At 47.2% G+C, this 17,272-nt stretch overlaps 1 protein-coding gene across 6 annotated transcripts in view; it reads right to left on the bottom strand.

Annotated features, from left to right (window-relative positions):
- SLC8A1 (solute carrier family 8 member A1) overlaps positions 1–17,272 on the bottom strand; it is a 1,139,344-nt gene that overhangs the window by 114,342 nt on the left and 1,007,730 nt on the right. For all 6 annotated transcript variants that reach the window (XM_029594343.1, XM_029594342.1, XM_029594340.1 and 3 more), the window contains one exon: positions 15,601–15,731. In XM_029594343.1, the coding sequence (XP_029450203.1) occupies positions 15,601–15,731 (131 nt within the window). The remainder of the gene's footprint in view (positions 1–15,600; positions 15,732–17,272) is intronic.

Raw genomic sequence — 17,272 nt, 5'->3', positions numbered from 1 at the left:
TGCACAGTCAGAGGTACGAACAGCAAATTAGACATCAGTGAAGATTTTATGTGATTTGGAGTGATGAAAGGTATAAAACGATGAGATTTGTACAGAGTGCTCTCGACCTAGCTTGACAGCAGCTAGGTAGAGCGTGTATCAAGTTAGGTTGAGAGTACATTGTACAAATCTCATCTTTGTACCTTTCAACACTCCAAATCAAATAAAATCACTGATGTCTACTGTGCTGTTCTGTTCATACCTCTGACTGTGCATATAAAACTGCCCCCTCCAAACCTAGCCCACCACCAAATCCTCACCCCATGTTCAGAATGGCCCCTCTTACAGTGGTATAAATAGTTTATTTATAGGAGTGTCTTCTAAAGAGTCTCTCTCTCTCTTTCTGTCTCTCTCTCTCTCTTCCCCCGCCCCCCCCTCCCCACTTCCAAGGTGAAAATATCACAGGTATACTAAGCTTAATGCATGTTGTGCTAAAATAGATATGCAATGGAGTATCAAGCAAATTACCCTAATCATAGGTGCAATTTTATAGCAAAATGATGAATCTAGGTCTAAGCTGGGTGCCTCAATTTGAACATTAAGTACCTCTGAATAGTGGGATTCATGGGCCTGATTTATTAAGGTTTTCCTCTAATTCTGTATCTATGGATAAAAAAACTTAAATGCTTATTAAAGGAGTACTAAATCGTAGATAAGCTTTATACTGAATTCATGCACAAGGCTTCAATACTTTTTGTCAGTTCCATGCATTCACAAACTATTGAGACAGAAATAACTTGAATAACATGGATTCCATTTTATGATATAGAAAAATGAGAAATGCAGGAATGTTTTATCCTCCCTTGGGGCTATCCATTTGACTTGCAAAGTGAGCATTGACTGACTACTCATTAAGGACAGCTGGTTGTACTAAGTTTTTAAGTAGCTCAATCAATTGAATTACTATTAGTGGTTTCATACTTTTTATGAAACTGGTCTTTGTTCAATTATAAATAAAACAATAATAATTTGCAAACCACTCATGGGATTATTAAGTGATTATTAAATAACTTGTATTTTCATTTGTTCTGTGATTAAGTATTTGGTAATACTCCAAAGCCTAAAATTAATTTTCTATTTGCATCTCAGTCCAGCTGAGGAGCTTTCAAAGCTATTCCTACTCTACAACAAAAGAGCACTGCATATTTGTGTTGCGCATCCCGGCCGCGTGGGTGCCGCGACCGGGCCTGCTCACCTCGCACTGCCCTCTACTAGCTCCGGTCTCGCCGCTGCTGCCAGCTGCCGGCGTCCCCGACTCTCACCGCGGCCCTCTCCAGCTTCCACCACGCCGCAGGCCTCACAGCGGAGCTCCCGTCGGGGCTCTGCGTCTTCGGCCACCTCGGCCCCATCCCTATGCGCACACATGGCCGACGTGCTCAGTTTTAAAGGGCCAAGCATGGGAAGACCGACTCTGACGCATCCTGATGACATCACGTAGCCCTAGTATAAAAAGCGAGGCCCTGTCCCCAGGACCTCGCCTTGGCAATCGGGTCGACACCTCGGTGTACTAGTTTGCCTGTTCCTTGAATCTGATCCTTGTTCCAACGTCTCCTTGTTCCAGCGTCTCCGTGTGTTCCTGTGTCCTTACTCAGGTAGAACCTTCTTGGACTGATCTCTGGTACTGACCTTGGCCTGCCTGACTACTCTCTTCATCTGCTGCCTGGAACTGACCCCTGCTTGCCTTGACTACACTCATACTGACCTTGGTACTGACCACTGATTTGGCTGACCACTCCTGGATGGATACTCTGGCTTTGACTCTTGCGCTTCACTCGGACATTCTCTTCTGGCCTACAGTGACTACCAGACCAACCTGCTTGGATTCCAACAGTGGCTTTCACCCAACTAGACCCGCAGGCACTGCCTGTCTCACCTGGAGAGCCTTCCTGAACTGTTACCTCCCTAAGGTCTCTGGAGCTTCCAGTTCGGGTCTAGTCCATCCTCTCTGCATCAGCCATGCACCTTTGCTCGTGGTGGGCACACCCCTACGCTACCTCTCCAGGAGACCATCTGAGGCCCACCTAAGTCCAGGCAGTCCAGGTACCCAAGGGCTCAACCTGCGAAAACCCCAGACTGTTATAGGCAAAGCTCCAGCTAGCCTCTGTCTCCTCGTGTGCTCCGCCTCCTGGTGGCAGGTGCTCTCTGGGTCCGACCAGAGGGCCGTACCAATCCTGCACCAGGCCAAGGGTCCACCTCCAGCGCAACAGGTTGCCAAAGCCATGGACTTGGCGGAGTCTCCTTCCTTGCAGGCCATCCCTGGTCTGGTCATTCGTGTTCGAGCGCAACATCAGATTATTATTTATTATTATTATTTTTTTTTATATACCGACATTCAATCTCAATGAAGATATCACACTGGTTTACATTCAGGTACTGTAGGTATTTCTCTATCCCCAGAGGGCTTACAATCTAAGTTTTTGTACCTGAGGCAATGGAGGGTAAAATGATTTGCCCAAGGTCACAAGGAGCGACAGCAGGACTCAAACGTTGGTTTCCTGGTTCATAGTCCATTGCTCTAACCACTAGGCTATTCCTCCTCCCCATTCCTCCTAGGCTACTCCCCATTCCTCCTAGGCTACTCCTCCTCCCTATTCCTCCTCCCCAGTCCTCCTCCATGGAGGAAGCGTTGGCTTCCTCCATGGAAAAGATGCGTTCTCAATTCGAGGAACCCAGGGGCTCTTGCCCATACCTTGCCCTCACGGGCACCACTGGCCCTTCCAGCTCCACCTCGTTTCAATGGGGATCCTTGCCTCTGTCGAGGCTTCATAAATCAATGTTATACACAGTTCTCACTGCAACCCTTGCTTTTCTCCGATGAAGCAACAAAAATCACGTTCATCCTCTTGCGTCTTGAGGGGAAGGACTTGGCATGGGCTTCCCCGCTCTGGGAATATTCCGATGCAATCCTTTGCCAGCTCCCTCAGTTCATCTCTGTCTTCCAAAGCACCTACGAGGACCCAGGCTGACAGGCAGTCGCTGGCCACCATCTACTCCACCTCCATCAAGGCTCACACTTGCACGCTGAATATACAGTGGAGTTTAGAACTCTAGCAATTGAGTTGGGTTGGCAAGAAAACTGCCTGCGGGCACTCTACCTCGAGGGTCTGTGTCCTGCCCTTAAGGATGAACTAGCCACCTGGGAGATCCCCATATCTCTGAAAGACCTGATCTTCCTGGTTGGTAGAATCAACAACCGCCTTCGGCAACGGCATCAGGAGGTAAGAGTCCTTCGACCTCCTGCCCTATGTTCGGCAAGCCCCCGGTTGAACCCCTTACCAGTGGCCCCTCAACCTCCCAAGGTTGAGGGGCCGCCTGACTCCAGAGGAATGTCTCCAGAGAAGAAAATCTGGTCTCTGCTTGTATTGTGGTGGTTCCGGACACCTTCTCCAGACTTGTCCTGTGCATCCGGGAAACTCCAAAGCCTGAGCCCGGCAGGGGTCCCGAGCTTGGGCACTACATTTTCTGGCCCTCAACTGTTGCTGCCAATCTCCCTCCAAGTGTAAAATTTCATTATGGAAGAGTTCTCACACTCTTTCAGAACCTCTCCCTGATTGTATCACTCACCGTACTGTGGCCATTCGCCTCCCTGTTGGGACCCTCCATGACGAGGAGATCTCCCTCCTGATCTTGAAAACGATCAACACACCCCGTAGGACTTCCTTTGCTCCAGTTACATGCACCCCACTTTGACTGGCAATCCCTGCAACTCATCCAGTGGGGCCCTCGATGTCAAACCCACTGTTTACGGCAAGTGTCTCCATCCGTGACAGTCCTAAGCTCTACAACCCTTCCTGGGTTATCTGCTCCCTACTTGGAATTCAAAGATGTGTTCTCCAAACAAAATGCCGATATCCTGCCTCCACTCCGGAAGTTTAACTGCCCCATTGAATTCCTACCTGGAACCATGCCTCCAAGGGCAGAACCTTTCCTCTTTCACTCTCAGAAACCTAAGCGATGTCAACATACATCAAGGAAAATTTGGCTAAAGGGTTCATAAGACCCTCTACTTCCCCACCAGGCACCGGGTTCTTCTTTGTAAAGAAGAAGGATGGCAGTCTAAGACCATACATAGACTACAGAGGTTTGAATGCAGTAACCCGTAAGGACCGGTACCCACTACCATTTATCAATGAACTGTTCGACTGCCTGCAGGGTGCACAAATCTTTACTAAACTAGATCTACGGGGGGCATATAACCTAGTACGGATTCAACCGGAAGACATCTGGATAACCGCCTGCAACACAAGAGACGGTCACTACGAGTACGTAGTAATGCACTTCAGGCTTTGCAACACACCTGCGATCTTCCAGCAGCTAATGAACGAGATTCTCTGGGACCTTTTGTACTCATTCGTCATAGTGTATCTGGACGATATATTAATCTTCTCCAAAGACCTGAAGTCACATCGTTCCCACATTCAAACAGTCCTCTGGTGCCTCAGAGACCATCATCTCTATGCTAAATTAGAGAAGTGCATTTTTTAGCAACCCGGTCTCCCTTTCCTAGGCTACATCATCTACAACCAATGCATCCACTATTGGAGCAGGAGCGGTCTTGAGTCAATACTCCTCCAAGGGAACCCTAGTTCCATGTTCTTTTTATTCACATAAATTCTCCTCCACAGAACAAAATTATACCATAGGGGACCGCAAACTCCTTGCAGTGAAACTTGCCCTCCAGTAATAGCATCCCTGACTTGAAGGGGCATAACACAAATTCACAATGTTTACCGACCATAAAAATCTGGAACACCTAAAGGAGGCCCAGTTACTTAACCCAAGAAAAGCCCGCTGGCCCTATTCTTTGAGCGCTTCAACTTCGAGCTCCGCTATCGCCCAGCGGCAAAAAATCTCCGTGCAGACGTGCCCTCTCACTCCGTCAAGCCAGAAGACACACCCGAGACTCCCAGGCACATTATTGATCCAGCCTGCATATCTATTGCAGTCACCACCATGGTACCAGCCGGGAAGAAGGTGGTTCCCCGCCGTCTCCATGAATACGTACTTCTTTGGGCTCATGACTCCAAGCTGGCCGGTCACCCCGGTCGAGCCCAAACTCTCGAGATGCTCCAAGGCACTCTTGGTGGCTTGGTATGACAAAGGACTCCCGAGAATAAGTAGACTCCTGTCCGATCTGCACACAGCAAACACCCCTGACTGGCCATCCATGGGGGCTTCTTCAACCACTTCCTGCGCCCACCGAGCCCTGGTCTAGTCTCTCCACAGACTTCATCGTGGATCTGCCTCCTTTGAAAGGAAATACTGTAATCTGGGTCATAATAAACCGTTTCTCAAAAATGGCCCACTTTGTTCCCTTACCTGGACTCCCCTCAGCCCCAGAGCTAGCTCGACTCTTCCTAACCTACGTATTTTGTTTACATGGACTACCACAAGAAATCGTCTCTGATCATGGTCCTCAATTTGATGCTAAATATTGGAAGTTTCTCTGTAAAAGTTCAATATCACGTTAAACTTAACGTCAGCATATCACCCACAAGCAAATGGCCAGGCCGAAAGGACTAATCAGTCTTTGAAAACATTCCTGCGATCATTTGTCAACAACCAGCAAGATAACTGGGCTGACCTCCTGCCATGGGCAGAACTATCCCATAACACCAATATCGCCTCTGCCACGGAGGTTTCTCCCTTCGCTGTAGTCTTTGGTCGTCAACCTCGCTTACCCACTCAGTGTAACCTCACCTGCAGTCCAATCTACAGCACAAACCATATCCCGGCTCTGGAACCAAGTGAGAGAGCGGCTCTGCCAAGCAGCTGACTGGGCCAAACGCATCACAGACACCCATCATCAGACCGCACCTCTGTTCCTGCCTGGACAAAGAATCTGGCTTAGTACTAAACACATCCGGCTATGCTTGTCTTCCCAACGGCTAGCTCACAAATTTATTGGTCCATTCCCCATCCTTCGATGTATAGGAGCAGTCACCTACCAGCTGAAACTTCCAACTTCCATGGGAATTCACAACACTTTCCATGTGTCGCTACTCAAACCCTTGGTCCTATCCTGGCCTTCCCGAAGGCCTCCTCCACTGACGCAACACTCAGAAGAACCTGAAAATACCTTTCAAGTTAGAGAGTTATTAGACATCTGACGCTGTCAGGGCCACATCAAATACCTCCTTTCGTGGGAGGGCTTCGGCCTGGAAGAGAATTCTTGGGAGCCCTCTCACCACATTCTTGATAAAAACCTTCTGCAAGACTTCCATCAACAACACCCAGAAAAACCCAGACCGGTAAGGGGGAGGTTTGAAGGTGGGGGGTACTGTTGCATGTCCCGGCTGTGTGTTTGTTGCGACTGGGCCTGCTCACTTCGGGCTTCCCTCTACTAGCTCCGGTCTCGCCGCTGCAACCAGCTCCCGGCATCCCCGACTCTCACCGCGGCCCTCTCTGGCTTCCTCCATGCCACAGGCCTCACAGCGGAGCTTCCGTTGGGGCTCCACGTCTTCGGCCGCCTCGGCCCCACCCCTAGGTGCGCGCACGGCCGATGTCCTCAGTTTTAAAGGGCCAAGCGGGGGAAGACCGACTCTGATGCATACCAATGACATCACATAGCCCTAGTATAAATAGCGAGGTCCTGTCCCCAGGACCTCGCCTTGGCAATCGGGTCAACACCTTGCTGTACTAGTTTGCTTGTTCCTTGTATCTGATCCTTGTTCCAGCGTCTCCGTGTGTTCCTGTGTCCTTACTCAGGTAGTACCTTCTCGGACTGATCTCTGGTACTGACCTTGGCCTGCCTGACTACTCTCTTTGTCTGCTGCCTGGAACTGACCACTGCCTGCCCGACTACTCTCTTCGTCTGCTGCCTGGAACTGACCCCTGCCTGCCTGACTACTCTCTTTGTCTGCTACCTGGAACTGACCACTGCCTGCCCGACTACTCTCTTCGCCTGCTGCCTGGAACTGACCCTCGCCTTATCTATGCTCGGACTGACCTTGATATTGACCCCTGCTTTGGCTGACCACTTCTGGATGGATACTCTGGCTTTGACCCTTGCGCTTCACTCGGACACTCTCTTCTGGCCTACCGTGACTACCAGACCAACCTGCTTGGATTCCAACCTCGGCCTTCATCCGACTAGACCCGCAGGTGCTGCCTGTCTCGCCCGGAGAGCCTTTCTGAACTGTTACCTCCCTGAGGTCTTCGGAGCTTCCAGTTCGGGTCTAGTCCATCCTCTCTGTATCAGCCGTGCACCCTTGCTCGTGGTGGGCACACCCCTACGGTACCTCTCTGGGAGACCATCCAAGGCCCACCTAAGTCCAGGCAGTCTGGGTACCCACGGGCTCAACCTGCGGAAACCCTGGAATGTTATTGGCGAAGCTCCAGCTAGCTTCTGTCTCCTCGTGTCTCCGCCTCCTGCACCAGGCCAAGGGTCTACCTCCAGCGCAACAATTTGTCCCAAGGCTCACACTAATTACAAGGAAATATACACTTATTGAATGACGTAAACATATCATTACATCAGGGTTGTGCATCATGGAGGTAATTTTGTAACTGCCTGCACAAATATTGTGCATAATTCAGCAGATACACACATATGTTGGTTACATATGTAGGGGGAGGAGCTAGCAATCTGTTATGAATCTGGCTGCTGGATACTCCCGTTGAAGGAGGAGTTAGCAATCCGTTAGCAATCACCCCGCCAGGGGGCGGAGTAGCACTCTATTACGGATCTTGCTAAGGAGTATCAATCTGCTAGTGCTTAGTTGTAGACAACTGTAGACAGATGAGCCAGCAACCTGTATGATCCCTACGCGGAGATAGCTCTCTGATATGGATCAGCTTCCACAGAGAGAGGAGTAATGGTCTGATGTGGGTTGGCTCCCGCAGAGTGGCAGATGATAATACCGCTCTATTAGTGTAAGGAGTAACACTTAGTAGAATAGTGAATCCCTGGGCCGATGGCAGATGACAGCGCCCTCAAGTGGAGATGTTGAGAGGGACTACCGGCTAGGCTGGAGTGTTGAGACAAACACAGATAGTTCTTTATTAGACTGGAAGTAGAACCACCAGAGGTGGCAGTAGTGAGTTAATATGCCCGGCAGGGCTGAAGTCCCTCTGATACTGGAACTACGATCTCTGAGCTGCTGAGCTGTAAGGAGAGACTAGAGGTAGTGAGTAGACAGGGTATGCTGGGCATAACCAGTGGTAGATGATACACTCCCAATTGTAGATATCCGTAATGTCTTCTTTATGCAACAGAGAGTCTTCAGTATTCAGGAACAGGAGCCGCAGGCGAATACTGGTTCTTATAGGCAGTCTGAAATAGAACTCACAAACTGTGAGGCTTCTACGAAAACTAAAAAGTCATGGGATAGGAGGCGATGTCCTTACGTGGATTACAAACTGGTTAAAATACAGGAAACAGAGAGTAGGATTAAATGGTCAATTTTCTCAGTGGAAAAGGGTAAACAGTAGAGTGCCTCAGGGATCTGTACTTGGACCGGTGCTTTTCAATATATATATATAAATGCTCTGGAAAGGAATACGATGAGTGAGGTTATCAAATTTGCGGATGATACAAAATTATTCAGAGTAGTTAAATCACAAGCAGACTGTGATACATTACCGGAGCACCTTGCAAGACTGGAAGATTGGGCATCCAAATGGCAGATGAAATTTAATGTGGACAAGTGCAAGGTGTTGCATATAGGGAAAAATAACCCTTGCTGTAGTTACACGATGCTAGGTTCTATATTAGGAGCTACCACCCAGGAAAAAGATCTAGGCATCATAGTGGATAATACTTTAAAATCGTCGGCTCAGTGTGCTGCAGCAGTCAAAAAAGCAAATAGAATGTTAGGAATTATTAGGAAGGGAATGGTTAATAGAACGGAAAATGTCATAATGCCTCTGTATCGCTCCATGGTGAGACCGCACCTTGAATACCGTGTAGAATTCTGGTCACCGCATCTCAAAAACGATATAGTTGCGATGCAGAAGGTACAGAGAAGGGCAACCAAAATGATTGTTTATTTATTTTATTTATTTCTTTTCCTATACCGATGCTCAAGACTAGGTCTTATCGTACCGGTTTACAATGTAACTGAGGGGAAACCAATTAACATCAAGGTAGAAAGTAAAGTTACATTAAACAGGGAGCATAAAACCTGGGCAATGGAAGACAGTACAGAGTTTAAACTAAGAAACAATTAGAGAGAGATAAATATATAAATCAACAAAAACTGTAAGATACACAGCTCCCCTGTGAGGAAAGGCTGAAGAGGTGTTGAGAATGGTGTTTCATGTGCCCATGGGCCTCAGCCCGACCCAGACCTTCGGGGCTGAGCCAAGGGTTGACGGTGGCTCCGCGTGGCTGAACAATCTGCCCTCGGCCAGGCCGGCAAGCTCCCATGGCCAACATCCGAGGATGTTGGAAGGTAAATGGTCCTCCGACCATTCCGGGCCCTTTCAGACCTGCTGCGAGCAGCATGGAGCAGCAGGCCTGGCCTGAGGGCAGACGGGCCTTGACATGAATACATGACTATGGAATGATGCAACGGCATCTAGACGAAGACACATGGCTGATGCAACGGCATCCAAGGACGAGACTCTTGACATCCACAAAGGCAACACGAGGCATGGACATTGGCACTGTCTCTCAGGGCGCCCTACTCAGGCCACCCGTGGGACTGAGTCGCGGACCACCCTGTCCTATTACGTGCCCTACACAGCCCTGGCAGACTGGTCATGGACCACGACGGGAGCGGGACAGCACAGGAACACACATCCGGGGCATGACGGCTCAGGAGCACAGGACAACCGTCCACCGGCAGGCTAGTCCTCTCAGGAGTACTGCATCTGAGGGAACCCCGGCCTACCGGACCAGAAGGCTCGAGAGCGAAGACGAGGCATGGAGTAGGAAGGAACATCAAGAAGGCAGGAACAAAAGGACGTAGGAGAACGAGACACCTGGACAAGGGACCTCAGGCACGAAGACATGACATGGTAGAACAAGAAGACATCATGATGAGGAGCTCCACAAGACTAGAAGACCTTACATGGGCTCTGGCAGGCCGGAGCCTCCAGAGTGAAGACTCCACGACGATGCAAGGCCAGGAACAACGAACGGAGCAGCCCTTTATAGGGCTGATACAGGAAACAGTCATCAAGGTGGGGCCCTTGATGACTTGTGTCTGGCCCTTTAAATATTGCAAAGAGACGCGGCCGAGTGCCTAAGAAGAGCAGGAAGCTGTGCAGGACCACGGACAGCGGCCTGCACTGACATAGTCGCGGCAGAGCGTAAACAGAGGCAGGACTGAGCCTGGACGCAGGTTCCAACGTCAGCAGCGGCTCCAGCCACTGCAGGAGGACCCGGGGGCGGCTCCAGCCGCTACTCTAGCCCGGAGCTTTGCGGCCTCCAGCCGCGAAGATAGAATTGGCATCGGGGGCGGTCGCAGCCCCGAAGGTCGTGGCTCCGACCGCAGAACGGAGGAGAGATGCAGGCGGCCTCCGGGCCGCGTGGGCAGGCCGACGGCGGCGTCCTGCCGCGTCGGCGAAGACGACACAGCATGGTGAGTCAGAGCCTGCTCACGAGGAAACCCGCGGGCAGTGCGATTCATAACAAGAGGTTAGGGCTGTTCAGCTTGGAGAAGAGACGGCTAAGGGGGGATATGATAGAGGTCTTAAGATCATGAGAGGTCTTGAACGAGTAGATGTGACTCGGTTATTTACACTTTCGAATAATAGAAGGACTAGGGGGCATTCCATGAAGTTAGCAAGTAACACATTTAAGACTAATCGGAGAGAATTCTTTTTCACTCAACGCACAATAAAGCTCTGGAATTTGTTGCCAGAGGAGGTGGTTAGTGCAGTTAGTGTAGCTGGGTTCAAAAAAGGTTTGGATAAGTTCTTGGCGGAGAAGTCCATTAATGGCTATTAATCAATTATACTTAGGGAATAGCCACTGCTATTAATTGCATCAGAGGCATGGGTTCTTCTTAGTGTTTGGGTAATTGCCAGGTTTTTGTGGCCTGGTTTTGGCCTCTGTTGGAAACAGGATGCTGGGCTTGATGGACCCTTGGTCTGACCCAGCATGGCAATTTCTTATGTTCTTATGTGTATGGGATGGCTTCTGGAATAGAAGAGACGCTAGAAGAGATTTAGGAACGTAGGCCCTCGTGGAGCGAGTACCGGTTCCTATCTGTTAGCTGTAATAATAATCCATAAGATATGGGTATGCAATATCTTCTGAGGAAGAAGAGAGTATGAGAAAGGTTTTAGGAACATAGGCCCTCGTGGAGCGAGTAGCGGTACCTATCTGCAATCTGCAATGGTAACTCACGATCTCCGTACCTGCGATAACGTCTTAGACTGAAGGGAACCTTAGCGATTAGGAACAAGGGCCCTAGTGGAGCGAGTACCGGTTCCTGTCTGTAAAAGGACTCACGGTGTTCACGTCTGCAATCGCCTCCAGGCAATAGGAGTCTTCTGAGTCTTCGGGAACGTAGGGCCTCGAGGAGCGAGTACCGGATCCTTTCCAACAATCTGAAATCAAGAATAAAGAGAGCGGAGGCCCTGAGGAGTGGGTACTCCTGGTACCCACTCCTCAGGGGCTCCGCCGAGCAGTGGAGAAGCCGAGCAGTGGAGAAAGATTTCCCCTTGCTGACTCGGATCGTTGTTGCAAGTAGCATGGACTGCTGAAGAAAGTCCCGATGGAGTTCCTTGCTAACTCGTTTGAAGTTAGCAAACAAAACCTTTTAAATTGAAAATGGATGACGTCACTACGGGGGGACGCCCCCGAGGTTCGCGCCCTTGCTGGTACAAATTCTGGAGCACACGTGCGCGTGCGCCCTTACATCATCAGGAACATAGCGTCAAGCCAGCCGGGGGATTCCGGGACCAAGAGGCGGAGAGAAGCCACAATTGCATCTGTCCGTCTGAGCCGAAGGGAGTCGCCACAAAGGTAGAGAGGGTGGAGCGAGGGCGAGAATAGACACGAACGCAACAATAAACACTGCAACTGGGGCTGCACAGTTTTCAAAATGCTGCATATCACCACCCCAAAAATATAAGTGTATGTTTCAGTACACATACATTTTGTAATGCAGGGATCCATATAGTTTATACACCTATTTTATAAAAGTATGTACATATATTTCACGTGTTAAATAATTGTAACGTGCGCATAATAACTCTCAGTTTATGCGAGGAGCTGGGTATTTGAGAATTTACCCATGCATTCACGCATCTCACTTACGAAAATACTTACTTGGGTGCGTACCTCCATGCACAAGTTGGCCGAGACTTTCAAGTCCAGTCCTCCGCCCTCCACCCACTTGCTCCAGATCCCCCCACCCAAAAACGACAGACAAAAGAGAAGCCAGATTTCATAGTTGCAAATTGATTAGCAGGTATAAAAGCATGCACACATGTTTGATGATGTACAGTATATGAGTACTCCATTTATATAATACGTAAATGAGCGCATACTTCCAAACTCCACTCTCAGAATGCCTTAAAAGGCTCTTTTTATATTTGCATGATTTTCCTCACAGCATCAATTGCGTGTTCTCCCGCCGTTTTCAAAATTCACTTACCGCACATAGGGGCTACTTATGCATGTATATGCTGAATCTACATGTACAACTCCGAGTAATCTTTTAAAAATTACTCCTTTAAAGTCAGTTACCCGAAGACTTATACCAGTTTTGAAAGGTAAAATATGTGCTGCAGGAGGTTAGGCGTGGAGTTGGAATGCAGGGGTGGTCGGGAATTCTTTGTTCGGCAGGAAGGAAGTAGTCTTGTGCTGTGCAGCAGTGTGGTCAGTCACAGAAAGCGGATCTGGTGTTAGGGGACCTCCTGTGGTCCTTATTTTTACCTCTTTTTAAATGTCTCACTTTACATTTCTCATCTTCCTTAATACAAATGAATGGATTACAATATGGAGGACAATATGATTAGCTCACATCATAGTTTTTGCCTCAAACAAGATGGTTCATCTTGTGGTCAGATGGATACAACACATGATTGGCAGAGATGTCTTACAAATAAGGACAGTCTCTGATAGGCTGGGTTGATTGTAGAAGAAATAAAGATGAGACTAGCTGGTTCCATGCCTCACTTTTATGCAGCCTAGACATTCTCTTTTTTAGTGAACTCTGTCAAGTATCCCAGAATCCTTTGCTTTGACTCTGTTGGTTTAGAGAGAGCTGCCTCTGAAACATGTACTTTCCCTTTGAAAACAATCCCACCAAATATACCCACACATATTTACACCTGCAAATTTGTGCAGGTAATTTTCAGGAAAAAATATATGTACATAATTTTGAAAATGCAAAAAGTATGCAGGTAAATGTAAATACCTCCCAATCCCCACCCTCTGGAAACATCTCTGCTCACTACAGGTAGAAGTATCTGCAGATGCCCTATGTGCATACCTTTACTAACATAGGGAAGATAACTTTTAAACGAATGCATGCCACAACAAGCAGATATACGCAAGTATTTTATAACCTGCACATATGATATACAAGTGTTTTATAAAATACATGTATCTCTACTGAGCAACATACATGCGTATGGAGGCTTACTCGCAAATACATGCGAGTAATATTGAAACCTCGTATATCAATGCATTGAATGTGCATACTTTTCCTTTCTGTTTTAAAAATATAAATGTGTATATTTTATGCATGAAAGTAAAGTAGAACGTACTTGCTTAAGTCCGGATTTACGCACTTACATGGGTCAATTTAAGAAAATGAAATAAAGCAGTTTAGCAATTAGTCCACCACTTAGGCCAGTCCTCCTCCAGATCATCAAGGGCTTCCTGGTTCTTCAACTTGAACTTGCCCCAGTTCCTCCAGATCTCATACCCAGTCGGTATTACACAATAAACGTGCTTAATATCACTTATGCCAAGAGTAAAAATACATAAATTAGCAAATGCACGCACATGCCTTGTAAAACAGTAACTTATGTGCGTATATGTTGGCCCTGCTCCCAGAAGGGCCCCTAAACTGACTGCCCCTTAGATGCATATATGTGCATGTAAAGTGAAAATATGCACACATTTTCAACTTTTAAAAAATACAGAATATGAGAGTAAAGGCTACTTATGTGAGTATATGCTAATTTTGTTCGAATGTAAAGTTGTGAAAGTTCATCCCATAGAGCAGGTAATTTTGTAAAAGGCCATTTCTGCTAGTAAAGCAGATAGCAGTTTACAAAAGCCATTTTATTGGTATAAATGACTACCCAGGTGAAAGAGCTATCTGACAATTTCACACCCTATATATGGGTAAAAGTATGTATGTTGTTCCATAATTCACATATGTTTACCCAAAATTTTGGAAAGTCATTTCCAGGTTGGGGTTATGGCAGGGAAGACAATGATATGCATACTTTTGTATTTTCAAAACTTTGTGCATTGTTTTGGCTGAAGAAAGTATGCTTAAAAAAAAAGGTGCAAATCTCTGTGGCTACATTTTGCTTGGGTAATTTTCAAAAGGAAAGTACATACGTACTTCCCTGTTGAGAACTGGTGTGCAAAACATTCAGGTAAAACCACCTGCAGACTTTGCACCTACCTGCAAAGTTTTGAAAATTGCCCTCTGTGTTCAAAACTGAAGTCGCAAATCAAGTGCAGAAGAGAGCTGGCAAAAGCATTGCAGAAGTATGAAAATCAATACAAAATGCTGATAGTTGAATATATCTGAAGATGAACAAATTAAAAAACAAAGAATTTGAATAGCACTCAAGCAACAATTACTAGAAACAAAGGGTGCCGGGTTTCTGTAGCTCCTTCTGCTCATTGCCCTCTCATGCAAACATGTATTTTAAAAGCCACCTCTGAAGGTCTGCTGCCTCATGTTTAACTGATGTGGAAAGTGCTGATAGAAGTGTGACACCTCACCAACAACCTCAACATTATGCAGGTATCCTCTCGGAGTCTCCCTATAGCTAGGAACATTTTAAACCAGGGGTGGGCAATTCCGGTCCTCGAGGGCTGCAAACCAGTCGGGTTTTCAGGATATCCTTAATGAATATGCATGAGAGAGACCTGCATACACACTGCCTCAGTGGTATGCAAATCGATTTCATGCATATTCATTAGGGGTATCCTGAAAACCCGACTGGTTTGCAGCCCTCGAGGACCGGACTTGCCCACCCCTGTTTTAAACACTTTGCTAGAAAGTTCTTCAACATCTAAAAACATGCTTTCTAACAGAATAAACAGAAAGTGTTATTAAGTTAAATATTCAACATGGATCAATATGTTCAGATGTTTGGAAAACCAGTAAACGTCATGATAACTGACATCTCCCCTCTATTTGTTAATGTTCTAGACCAGGGATGGCGAACTCCAGTCCTCGCGTGCTACCAACAAGCCAGGTTTTCAGGATATCCACAATGAATATGCATGAGAATGATTTGCATGCACTGCCTCCACTGTATGCAAATCTATGTCATGCATATTCATTGTATCCTGAAAACCTGACTTGTTTGTGACACTCGAGGACAGGAGTTCGCTGTCACTGTTTTCTACCATCAGACTGTGCAACAGTAACCCAGAGAGGAAATGAGGAAGGGGAAGGTTTGTACCTTGAACTCATAGGATTCTTCAATAATAACTTCTAGTTTTATGTGCTCTCCAAGCACAGGCCGCCCCATTTCTGCTATGCGGCGTTCTTCTTCCTCTTTGCTTGTGAGGGGCTGCTTCTCATCATTTTCTTCTGTGAAAGAAACAGGCACTTTTTGAGTAAAGACTTACGTGAAAACTTTAGGTTTCTTGGGTTTGCGTGACGCCATTCATGCCAAGCACTAATATATATTTAAATATAGCTTCTTCCATATACCTTGCACTAGAGATTGTGCAAATTCTGTCTGAAAAGCTTACTCACAAGCAAATCCTGCCACAAATATGTGAGGGGGTGGGGTAAAAGATTTCAGGGGAAACAATTACCCTTCTGTAATAAAAAAAAAAAAGTAAGTAATCATTGATTTTAAATATCTCTTCCTCCCTGTATCTGAAAATATTTCAGAAAAGGTTATAGAAAACTGTGGTGCAACATGGCCAGATAAGAAACTTCAATATCCGAGTGAACTTAGTTTCACTGGCTGGTGGACTAAAGACTTAACAGAATGCCAATACAACTTCTACCTTGGCATGACTGACTGGGTAAGCATTTGGTTTCTTGATTTCAAGCATTGATTTCACAGACTTTTGTTTCCACTATACAATTGTGTTGCTATTTTCTAATAGGATGAGAGAAACTAACCAATCTCTGCAAAGAATTCCCGTAGGTTAATCAAACAAGATGATCAGCTTCATTTGTGAGACCAAACCACAACAGAAGCTGTATATGCAGCTTATCAGCCAAATGGTAATGCATAGAGTTTGACAACGTGAACTGGAGGATGGCAAATAGCAATGACTGTACACCAGGGCCACAATACACATTTGCATCTTTCAGCCACTGTGAACACATTGGGGTAAATTTTAAAAGCCCTGCGCGTGTAAATCCAGCTGGATTTACGCGCGCAGGGGACTTGAATGCTGGCGCGCCTATGTTGCATAGGCATGGGGGCGGCGCGGGGGCGGCGCGGAATTCGGGGGCATTCCAGGGGCGGGGCTATGGGCGTGGTGCCAGCCTGGGGGGCATTCCTGGGGCATGGCCAAGGCCTCCGAAGCAGCCCCTGGGCTGGGAAATGGCGCACCGGCAGCCAGCCGGCGCCCGCAAGTTTCGCCTGCCTCGGGCAGTGTGTAACTTTTTCGACAAAGGTAGGGGGGGGATTTAGTTAGGGATGGGGGTGGGTTAGATAGGGGAAGGGAGGGGAAGCCCGGGGGGGGGGGGGTGGGGGGGGGGGGGGGATGTTATAAAATCGGGGCGTAGATTTGTTCGCGCCGGGTTGCGCGAACCAAATCTACGCCCGCGTGTATGTTTTAAGATCTGCCCCATTATGAAAATACTGGACAAGCAGATCTGAACATATAAGATCAAGTTCTAATATTGGTGCTGGGGAGAAATGGATGCTTTGCTGCACTTGCTGGAGCAAACTTACAACTATAGAAAGATGTTACTTGTATATGAGCTTTCAAAATCAAACAAGTTCTTTCTTCACAATGGAAAAATGAATCTGTGTGCTTTGGAATGCTTACATACAATAATTCCTTGGCATAATTTTCGCACTGGTCCAAGAAAAGGTATCAGAAATTGAAAAGAACATTGTGGAACAGATTTATCAAATGGTTGCAGAATTATCAACAAAATAT

The sequence above is a fragment of the Rhinatrema bivittatum genome, chromosome 3, assembly GCF_901001135.1.
Source record: "Rhinatrema bivittatum chromosome 3, aRhiBiv1.1, whole genome shotgun sequence".
In the NCBI taxonomy this organism is placed as follows: domain Eukaryota; kingdom Metazoa; phylum Chordata; class Amphibia; order Gymnophiona; family Rhinatrematidae; genus Rhinatrema; species Rhinatrema bivittatum.
This window is presented reverse-complemented; position numbering and strand designations above follow the sequence as displayed.